Genomic DNA, 12014 nt, shown 5'->3' with positions numbered 1-12014 from the left:
ACTCATTTGTTTAAAGAAAATTCTTGAGTCAGATTGAGATGTTAATTACCCTGATCAGTCTTTAGATTTATTTCCTACCTGTTCTGATTACCTGTGGCACGTGATGCTAGTTAGGACACGACACCTGAGTGCCTCCCTGTCCGTGAGGAGAGACCCTGACCACAGTGTACCCCTTAGTACCTCTTCACATTGTCGACTTGTGACTCACACCTCTGTGTAGCAATCACTTGATTGTTATCTCATCACTAATCACAGGTATGTAACAATGTCAGGTAAAAAACAAAACGTGTCACCCGGGCAGGTGTTTTATCAACCTTCAACAAACCACATAAGGGTCATTAAAGGCGAATATTTGAATTTCAGAAATAACCTTTTCGTTATATATACCATTGCTCCTGGGATTTGCTTTTCATAGTTTCTCACACTGTTCAACTTTCAGATCTTGCGTGAGCGCTTAGGAACACCCCGAAAAACTGTTCACAATCGTACATTGTTCTTTGTCACTTGGCATAAAAATGTTTTTAACATATTTCACTTGTTCTAACAGTTTACCGTTAAATTCAATACTTGTCTGTATAATGTGAATAAGGGGGATATTTTGACGCCCGAGTTGGTCTACAATACAATCTGATCAGAGTGACTTGTATATCTGTTAACACTTATCTGTCTGCTCTCGAACCTAACCAACAAAGTCTCCCTTTACCTCGACAAGGGAGAAACTTCGAACCTTACCAACAAAGTCTTCCTTTACATCGACAAGGCAGAAACTTCGCAGAGGTGATGTTAATACATTTTGTAACGATTCCATTACATCATGGCTGACAGTTACCTCTAGGTCGAGAATTGCACTATCTGTTGACAGTATGGCGGAGCCTCCGATAGATAAGTTCATGAATTTTTGTGATAAAATTGTGTAACTTTGTCGTTCGTTTCTTCGTTGCAAATAATTTCAGTACAGGATATGAATAAACTGGTCAGCTAGTGTATAATATACTTCTTCAAGACTCACACACACGTACACACTTATACAATTCAACATTATATGCTTCTATTTTTACTTTTATTGAATATTCTTTTGTCCTCTCTTTATTGTATGCAGTATTGCTTTTTATTTTCTCGCTTGGTGTTATCATTTTATTCATCTGATGTACAAATACATATCGTAACACATAAATATCTTAATTGACACCATCATATATTTTCATTAATTTTTCAGTCAGGTACATGTACAGATTTTGACCGGGTAACAATTGTAGTCATACATGTCTTCGGTCTATCAAGGTTTATATATAAACACCAACACAATGCTTATTAATAACATTCAATATTTTATTCAGTCGATAATTAATATTTACATCTTAAGATCATTTCCGATTCAAAATATTATATTGAAAACAATCACAACAATAAATGATATATTACAACAATAACAACAAAATCAGGAACTAAAACTAAATGTTTTCAAACGAAATATGAAGTTCCGAGTCCCCTTGTATTAAATAGCACCTGATACATTTTGAATGATCTGCCCTTAGATACAAATAGAGTATCACATATCTTTTATTCGGTATTTTTTTCATTTCTGATTTCTGATCATGCCAAAAACAAAACATTTCTACAAAAGTTATAAATAACGATTCATTTTTATTTTTGTAATTAAAAGACGAATGATGACTTTATGTTTCTCTGACTAAAGAAAACATTTTGCAAATTCCATTCGGTCAAAAAGGCAAAATTCATTACTTCATGATGAAAGACAAATATAAACGATAAACAAAAGAATTAATCACAGTTTGTTCATAAGACTGAGTCACTATGCCTAGATTTTGTGAAGTTCGTGTAGGGGTGATATCTGTAGTAGTGACTAGGGTGAACACTGCTGGCCATGCTGGGCGACGTCTGTAGAGTGGTCTTGTACAGGTGATTACGTAAAAGTAACGCCTGCTCGGCGGAAGGACTTTGCGGAAGTGACATCATTCCTCCAAAGGGAGAAAATCCGGCGGGAAAAACTGACTGAATAGCACCAGCACTTTGTAACAACCCCATTGGATAGGCTGATTCTGAAAACATGAAAAGTTAAGAAATATTGTAAATGTTATAATATGTAAAATACCATAGAAGGAAAAGCATAAATTTATCAGAAATTTACTCCTGAATATTATTTATTATATTAAATCGATATTTATCTCTTATTCAATCAATAGTAACTTAAATGAAATATCAAAATTTATATTTTCAACAGTAATTATAGGGATCCATTATCATCTAAAATATCATATTATCTTTTTTAAATCGTGGCGAGTTTATGCTGAACAAAAGCTGAGACATCCGCTTACCTCGTGCTAACATAGCCTCTCTGTATTTATAGCTGTCTTCGGGTAACGGTGACCGGACGTAATTATGACCTTGCATTAAGCTCTCCATTGTTTCTCTGTTAAAATAAAATATTACATTGTTACTTTGACTTCTTAAAAAGACAAATTATAATTCATTTGAATTTTAAATAATTAATTTGAGACTTAAAAAAAATATATGATACGATACCTTATCGCAGTGTTAGTTATAACAATAAAATATTTACAATGTAAATGATATGCTTACCTTTCAACATCTGTGAGACGACTAGAATCTCTGAATCCTTTAGCGAATGGGTTGCTGTCAATTTTCAGTTTAGTAATCTGTGAAAATAAAAGTTTTGAATTAAGTTAAATAATACCACTAGAAAGAGTTTTCCGTGACAAAGGTGTATTGTCCATGAGCATAGTTCTTTTTTTGATAAGTGATTACTAGTAACACATTAATTTTATGTAATAACGTACATTTTTTTACCATATAAGTATTTGGTAAAGTAATGTCAGTTTATGTATGTTTTGGTATAATTTTATATATTGGATGAAACAGAAACTAGCATCGTGCAATCACTGCCTAAATCATTCACTGTACTCACGAACACGTATAAATCTTGCCCATTTTATACGTTTGCACTTATATAATGTTTATCAAAGTTTACTTAAATGTATTGTATATATATCAGTATAAACGTAATGTTTTATCTGAGCCCTATGGGGACCACACAGAGAAAGAAACCGAATCCGCCGACATGGGTAGGATTCAGTAACTATGCGACCCCGGTAGTGTTGCCACGAGACACCGAGTCGTACACCCACCAGTGACCCCGGTACGGGTTGTGAGGCAGCCCCAACTTGGGGGAATAATGATAATGGTATAATAGGATACTTATTAAGATATCAAAAGACTACTTGAACGACTATGTAAGCAGCGTGAAATTGCTTATATTGTAGTAGTCGAGATAGCAGGGCTACAACTGTTCTAATCGGGCAGATATTTATGTGTTGCCAAAATTTAGGAGAAAACGTCATTAAAAGTTGTTCTTTTATCGCTATTTAATGTTGCGTGCGTTTGTTGTCTTACTAAATCATCCTTTGTTGATTTTTGTAAGAGAGTAAACTCTATCCGGATATAGCTTGTATGTATGACTGTGGTTAGATAATAATGTGACCCTTGGCCTTCTGGCTTCAGCACCCTCCCCACCAATATGGCCTATAACTACTTACCAACTGATTTTGATAGGCAGTCACTGCAATGAACACGGTTTCCGGGTAGGTGAACGTTCGGTACTCTTCTCCCTCTAGGCTTGTGATAATGTTAGGTGTTGTTGATTTTTTCTTCACGATGTGGATACGAGGCTGATACTTGTGCATGGAATTTAGGATCATCTGTGAAAACAAGAAAAGATAAAATAATTCATAAACCATTAATTTACAATAAACCATGCTTAGAAAAAATAACTGATTGGTTTTAATGTATGTTTATGGTGATCAAATCATCATTTTAAAACAGTAATTCGAAGATTTGCAAAACAAATAACGCTAAATAAATATATTTTTACCTGTCCATTTTTGTCGAGCATGTTGTTTGTCAGTTTTATTTTTTCAAAAGACAATGTCTGTTTCATAAGCTGTTGACCAGTGAAAGGCCCATCGGGATGGACAGAGAAGCGTGTCGGGAGAGGCGGGTCAGCTTTTCCGGCCACTAACCAGGATGACCGGTGGTAGGCGTATCTGTAACGTTTGTTGTCCACCGGAACTATATCCATCAGCACCACATATTGTGCCTCTGCCTCTAGTCCTGTCACGGATACTCTCAAGGTAGGAAACATACGCCTGCAATATACAAATCATTCATCATATTAAATTCTACATTCTATAAAGGTTATAATCTTCAAGAAATATAAGCCAGATAAGAAGAAATAAAATTTCATATCAGACATGTTTTGTCAGCTTTAATGCAAGGGTTTTTCCCATTGAACTTCAATTACATGTATTATCAGATATTTGTCGAAAGGACCATACAAAACTAATAAACTCTCTGCATCTTTTAATAGGACATTTTCACTTTTATTTGTGCTGTTATGCACGTGCGGTTGGTAGTTTATCGTGGTGATAGCCGGCCAACTGTTACGGTATTGCGAGAAGTGCACGTGTGTCGGGAACATCCCACACTTATAGTGGTGTGATGTAATTCCGCCCAACGTGTCGGTAATGGCCTTGATGAAGTATGATACAGCCAGCATCATTACACACTTTTTTCTCTCCCATCACATGCTCATTATCTGCGTCTTTATAAAGCTTTGACACATACGAGCTTTACGCGTGACGAAAACAGCAACATATACAAACAATATATCAGTAACTCATTATATTGTTTTGTGAAAATATTAAATCTCATTTGCAATAGCTATGTTTTCTACTTATGAAGTCTGTAGACTAAACATCACGCCTCTACGCTCCGAAAGTTGAAATACGACCTAAAAAGGCGAATTATATTCTAACCTTGTAGAGGGTTTGTAGCTGGCGGATGTGAGGACATATCATGTCTCGCGCTCGCGTGATCAAACTCCTTTCAATTCGAAATAATTTGTAAATTATGGGCTATCTAACCAGTAGTCATCATATCCAGCAGCAGGGATAGAAAATTAACCTCGTTTAAAGTTGCAATGTGTAGATATAAGACCGAATTACACGCCACCCTAACACAGTAAATAGGGAGCTAGCAGCAGAAATATTGGCCTTTGTTTAGTTTCCGGTATCTTATTCGCCCTGTTGGCTATGTCTATGTCATTAAGGTCTCGGCGCTGACATATCGTACCCGTATATCGAGGGTGAAAAAAGCAACATTTAACAAAGTCAATCTGTAACAGGTGTGTCCTATCTCTCAATCGCACTAACAAAACTACACGCTATCTAAAGGAACATGTTCGCCTGTTAGAAAGTGTGAATTCATTATTTACTGTAGTTCTATCTCTATTTGTCTAATACTAACATGTAATCAATATATTATTTATCTGGATTCTCTGTGTCTGTCATGCTTACATTAAGTAATAAACTGTTTATCTGTATTTGTTTTATCTTTTATTACTATGTTACTTATATTTATGTAATCTATTTCATTTTTACCCTGTATAGTTATATATTTTTAAAGGAATTCAATTATTTATCTGAATCTCTTCAAACTTATTCTAATGTAATACATTATCTATTTATTTATCTTTAATATGCGCAACTGCTTTGTAATTCAATATGCAACATTTCTCCCTCGTTTGATGAAAAATCAATTTGTAAAACCCGATTTAGAAAAAAGTTTTCAAACACTCACAGTTTGCTATAAAAAATTCACTGTTATATCTTAATTCCTTTTTCACTTCCTTTGTCTAAAGCCTTAATTTATGAATTAGTGTCCTATAATTGGTATTATTATTTCACATAAACCAATACGATATAAAGAAAAAGTACACACATTTCCCCTCTAATCTTACGACCCAACATATATTTTTTCAACAGAAAGTACTGCAACACTCCTGCAATGTACTTCATAATCAAGTTCCTTACCGTAAGCATTTATTCAAGCGTTTTCCAGAAATCAATAGCATTAATTTAACCTTCCTGTTTCATGTTAAATAACGATTATTATCCATAAAGACATTTATTAGTTTAAACTTGTTTCAAAAACACCATCGTGTTATATTACATTTCATCACAGATTATTTGTTTGTATTTCTCGCGTTGCTGTAATTAATTTCCGGATATGAGTTTTTTTAACACAACAATAAATCTAGCTAGTATTCGATATAGAACAGTGATGGCCGATAGATACCATTGTAGACTGACCAGTTTCCTGAGAGTTAACTAATGTACCTGAGGCTATTACAAACACCATTCTATTTAACACAAGCAAATAACTATTTAACTCAAATAAAATCAAAATGTTTCATTTCGAATTACGGTTTGACAAATCTTGTTTTTAAAGTTCACACCTATAAAACCATTTCCACTTGACTTGAGCCAGGTAATGATAGGTCTGGGATTAGGCATCGCCATAGTTTGCCTTGAGGGAAAATGCTGCCTTTTATACCACACCATCTTAATAGACTTTACCTACTAAAGGAAGACACTTTCTATAGTCCATTGTAACAGGAAGGCGCGGGGGAGAGAGACTGCTTTTGGCGCTATTAATTGATTTACAGCTTCTATTTACAGGTAATTTACTTTTGGGATGAAGATCTACGGGTTAGTGATGAAGTTTGTAAAATCAAAGACTAAGTTTGGCGTCTAGATGACGAGCGTAAAATTGTGTACTAACGACAGTGTTCAGACCCAGGTAGACTCCCTAAATCACCTTTTAAGGATTCTCACGGTGGCCTGGTCAGGAAACCAGAGTTACAACTAGCGTTAATTTGATCAATTTCCATCCTCAAAGAAAGTAACGCGATTTTAGATAAATGTAAATTAACCTCTTAACACTGATACTTTGTTTAAATTAGATCAAAGACGGTGTTAAATACAAGTGATACACATGAAACCGTTACAACATGAGATAGTCTCCATTCTCTGTATCCCTCAAAACCTGTATCAACTACATATATAAATAAGATTTAAGAATAATAAACAAAATGTGATTTATTGATATCTACGACCAAATGAATAGTTAATTTGGCAAAATTATATATAGAAAATTATTATTTGTTACGTTTCAAGAATTTGTTAAATAATAATTTAATAATTTATTTATAACAAGCAATTGTGTGAAAGTTGATTATTACTACTAACATCTTCCCTGAAAAAAACCCATCTGGCCTTAATTTATATAAAAAAAACATGAGTTGATTGAACTGTACATTAAGGATGCAAATAATTACCTTCCAGTTTTTGTGATGATCATTTCTGTGCCAAGTTCATGAAACTTCTCCCATAATTCTTTCGTTTCCAGTTTACATTTAATATTCGGTAGATCCCCGGTATACGGGACATCTTCTGGTGCTTTAGGGGATACCCCACAGGCACCACACGACCGGCTCCCTTCGTCCTCCCCAGGGGAACACACTTCACCTACACGAACATTACAACATTCGTAGTAAGTCAATAGCAAAAATTGTATTAAGTTTAATGTAAAATTGAAATAAAAATAGCGAAATACTGCTTATATCAAAATGATAGATAATTAAAAATTAAGAAGCTTAAAATACATAATAATATTTTCCTAATACAAAATAAATTTGAAATAAACAAATGCTCAGGCGTATGTGGAACAAAGAAAAATTAAGATTTGATAATTTTGATTTATTTTTCCCAAATAACAAAAATTTACGTGGGACAATTTCTGTCAATGAATAAAAAAGTTACATATTTTTTCGAAAGAGTTTTCTTTCTTCTTTTTAAGGAAATAGAAAACAATCGGCAGTCTTTTATTTACACATTTATTGATTTTTATGATAAAATATTTGAATTGTTGCCGAAATAAGCTACGAAGTTTTATAAAATAGTTCCTCTGAACTTATTTATCTATATAACACATAGGTTTGATTACAAGTGAGCCGTCGGAGATTCTACGACAGGCTGTTCTATTATTCATACTAGATTTTACTAGTCGTTGTTGCTTATTTTTTTAAAATATAAAATCATTACATATAAACAGAAAGGAAATTTCGATGGATATATATTATTAGTTATTATAAGAGAAATCGTGAATATTTTGTAGTATGTTAATAATATAACATGTTGTGAAAATGATTACAGTACAATATAATAACATTTAAACTTGCCAGTTTTAGAATCGTTGAGCACAATATGAAAAACTGCGTATTGAATTTTAAATTTAAGGTTGTACACAAACGGAATAGTAATTAGTAGATGTATTTATATTTGAGTTCATATTCTGGCAAAGTAATATTAGATCTTACTATAATACAGAATTATCCAGTTGAAACCATAACTACAACATATGTATCCTACTTATGTCTATAAAAACAAACAATTTACCAACTACTAGATTATAAAACACAATTATGTTGAAATTATGTTAATTTTCCAATTAGTCAGAAATGTTTCATTGCATCGAAATCGTTAAAATAGCCCAATTACTTTCAAGACAGTTTACAATAATTAAGATGTACTGTTTATAATAAGTATAGTTGTTGGCATCAAACTCAATGAGAAAATATCTTACCTGGAGGTGTGTCGGCTTGGGGAGGAGTAGCTAGAGCCCTCGGGGGAGAAGGAGATTCAGAAGGTCTTTTGGTGTCCTCTCCTAATAGAGCAGCGATAGAAAAGGCATTAGCTTTCGGGGACAAGTGCTGCTTAGTCTGTAGTAGAAGTTTCACGGCCTCTGGAGATTCTGATCGCGATTCCATAATATCTGGTGTATGAGAATCCATTTCCATCACAAAATATAAAAGAGAATACTTATAGTTCCTTAGTTAGGCGTTATTACATCAACGAAGAAGATTTCAATAAAACAAACATGGAACTGTTTCCGATGTATATACACTGTTATTCCGTATGTTACAGCAGAGTCAATGTCAACAATTTGTGTCAAAATACCGCTATCATCGCCCATTTATCTTCAGTACACGCTACCCAAACCCGAGCGATGTAAAACGCGCTGTCATTGGTTTAAATTCGGCTTCACATGGTGCTCGCGGCGTTAACACCGCCCAAGTAGGCGGGACTTAATTTTAGTAGACACGTGTGTGTCGGGGTCTAATTTAATTGGACGCAAGGATCCGAATACCCTAACTGAATACAAAATAGCAGGTTTCTAATCATACAAGGAAGACCCTGTCAAAATATTCATCTTAGGTGGTCAAAACACATGCGGATAGGTTTCAAATATAGCTCTTTTAGCTGGTTATCCAGGCACTCAGTACAGTGGGCTTGTTTCTAATTTTAGCAAATCCGATAGGCACAATAAACGGAATCGGTCTCAATAAAATTTATGGATTAATATTATTATAATTACATATTTAACACATTTCATGAATTATTTAATCATATAGTTGTACAATTTTTTATTGCTTTTCCATTTGCAATTATCTTAGGTATTTTGATTATTGTGAAAGGTACTTTTCTTTTTCCATTTCTGTTGAATTTAGTTTCATTCGATATTTAAGAAACAAAATGGTGCACAGGAGCAGTGATTTCCTCATAAAGGGAAAATTCGCATTTCTATTCCTCATTATTTGATTACTGTCTTTTATAATATTCAACATCTACGTATAGACTACTCATCAAAATGTGTTTATAAGCCCGACTTCTTTTAAATGCATCCCACAAATAAAACATAAAAAATACACTATAGGCCTACATGATTATTTTCTACTAAAAGAAAAGAAAAACTCTTATTTTTTGTCTAAATGTTTACTTTAATCTTTTTTACTAAACATATATAAAATAAACATTTACAGAGTTAAATACATATGACACGTATAAGTGAATAAAACCCTGATCGGTAACTAGATACTGTCTGACAAGCAGGACTGACTATGACAATAACCTGAATAAGTTCTTGTTTCGCCCCAGGTAAACATGATTATGATATGTCAATTATAATATCAACTCTCATAATGATCCAAATACGAAAAGTGAAAGTAGCAATAAAAAAGGTGATGAACCAAATCGCCTTACTTATATATTACTTATATTATATATGTTATATATATTGTAGTATTTTTCATTTTCCTGTCTCATGTTGACTTTATTATTTACGCTGTAAAATAAAACTTTTAAGCATACGGATAAGACAAGATGATTTGTTACATATGATATAAGGTGCATCAAATCAAATTATTTACATACACTGTATATTACATCCTATTCAAGCTGCATTTTTGGCGGATTTCATCATCACTAGATACCTAGTCAACAAAATTTGAATCAACATGAATAACTAAGCAAATTAGTATTACTTTTTTCTTCGGGAAGAGGACCATAATCGTTTTTGACGAGATGCTAAAGAAACTGGTTAATGTCTGTAGTCAGCGTCAACTGGAAAGATTTCTAGTATGATATAATTTCCTCTTAAACTACTGTAAATGATGCATTATATATTGTGAGAAAGTTTATGTCCTAGAAAGTATATGTATCTACACTATAACTCTTCAAATACCATTAGGTCATCATTGCTGTTTTATATTTGTTTGGCGAGTTCTCCATTTTAACTTGCAGTAATATTTCCTGGAAAAGCGTTGTTATTAAACTAACATAAACCTTTTTCATATGTTTCCCTAAATCTATAAAATATAATGTCAGATGGATAAAAAGATACAATAAATAAATAAATAAATAAGACACTGTACGAGTCTAGTTCTTTTCTCAACACATACAATATGTATATATGCTGAGGATTGCACTAAACATGCTGTTATTACAAGTTTCAGTATGTTACATTGTATATTATTTCTTAAAATTATTTTTAATATTAAAAATAGTTAAAATACATTCACCGATATAAAGTGTATCTACAAGTTGACAAATAACATTTTACAAGCAAACTATCTAATATGGATATGTTTATATAACTTTTAGTATAGCGTAACAGTACGAATAACATTACTACCAAGACGTTTAGTTATACAGAACAAATCATGTCACATCACTATCACACTATGTACAAGTTACACTGTAGAAACAATGTAGGTCAACACCACACTATATCCTCTGTACCTATAACATATGACAATTAAGTGCAAATCACTATCTTACTATACTACACATTCCTACAATAATCACTCTCTTAACTTAAAAACGTAATTCTATATCATTATTGGATAATTACGTAGATAACTATGAATAAAATCATTGGGTTACAAGTATTCTAAATTATATTCCTTCAATAGATGCACGCATGAACAAAAGTAGGCCTAGTGTAAAGAACTTTATTCTTCATTTTGATACAACATTTCGCGTCAGCTTTATTCTCAACAATACAAACATTTGCGATCAAAGGTTCTTACTGGCAATCGTACATTTATATAATGTATACATTTTTACAATAGAACGCGAAAAGTAAGGACCCGATTAGCATTCCATATTAGGTCTTAGCCTGCGACCTTGACCTCTCTTTGTGGAACGGGTGAACAGACATATCCATCAGGTGATGCAAGTGGATCTTCACCAAATTCAATTACTTAATGAAATTTGAAATTTTTATTGTCATTTTTTTCTAAAAAGTTTTCTTGGTATATATTTCCAAATCTAAGAATGAATTATTTGATACTTTGACACGAAAAGCTACATATTGCTGAAACTGTGGGAAACCCTGTCCATCAAGTTGTTTCCTCTTTAGAAGTATTGTGTTAGTCAATGATTTCCTTCAGGGAAGTCCACATTAGCTGAGTCCATGTACACTATTTGATGAAAAGAGTCCTTGAGATGGGTCAGAATGTTGGTGCCGATGCAATTTCTCAGTCTGTCTGGATGGGAGACCGATATCTAAGTACCACTCGTAATATTGATGACCATCAAGAACACCTGAATATTCGTCGGGACTTGTTCGAAAGTTCTCATAAGAATTTCACGATTCTATCGCGTAAAGGTGTAGATGCGATGTTCTTTGTTACGACTGTGTGCCACCTGTATTCATTGCTTCTATTTCCTTTTAATTCCAGAAGTTTTATTCTTCTGTAATGATGTTTCATATGTTTGCTCTGCCATGCTGTT

The 12014-nt window shown here is 33.2% G+C and overlaps 1 protein-coding gene across 1 annotated transcript; it reads right to left on the bottom strand.

Moving 5' to 3' along the window:
- Positions 1-1307: 1307 nt before the first annotated feature.
- Positions 1308-8894, bottom strand: LOC138316080 (T-box transcription factor TBX20-like). The gene is made up of 7 exons (XM_069257569.1): positions 8524-8894; positions 7217-7406; positions 3911-4184; positions 3576-3737; positions 2602-2678; positions 2337-2431; positions 1308-2060 (listed from the first exon to the last, which is right to left on the bottom strand). Exons 1-7 carry the CDS (start codon positions 8735-8737, stop codon positions 1798-1800), a joined length of 1275 nt encoding a protein of 424 aa, XP_069113670.1. The 5' UTR covers positions 8738-8894; the 3' UTR covers positions 1308-1797.
- Positions 8895-12014: the final 3120 nt, after the last annotated feature.

This window comes from Argopecten irradians, chromosome 2 (genome assembly GCF_041381155.1).
Source record: "Argopecten irradians isolate NY chromosome 2, Ai_NY, whole genome shotgun sequence".
Taxonomy (NCBI): Eukaryota; Metazoa; Mollusca; class Bivalvia; order Pectinida; family Pectinidae; genus Argopecten; species Argopecten irradians.
This window is presented reverse-complemented; position numbering and strand designations above follow the sequence as displayed.

Excerpts from the sequence above, each read along its gene's own strand:
- LOC138316080 (XM_069257569.1), bottom strand. The coding sequence starts at position 8,737 with ATGGAAATGGATTCTCATACACCAGATATTATGGAATCGCGATCAGAA. Across the intron at positions 7,407-8,523 it reads CCAAGCCGACACACCTCCAG|GTGAAGTGTGTTCCCCTGGG; the intron begins GTAAGATATTTT and ends ATGTTCGTGTAG. Across the intron at positions 2,432-2,601 it reads CGTCTCACAGATGTTGAAAG|AGAAACAATGGAGAGCTTAA; the intron begins GTAAGCATATCA and ends TTATTTTAACAG.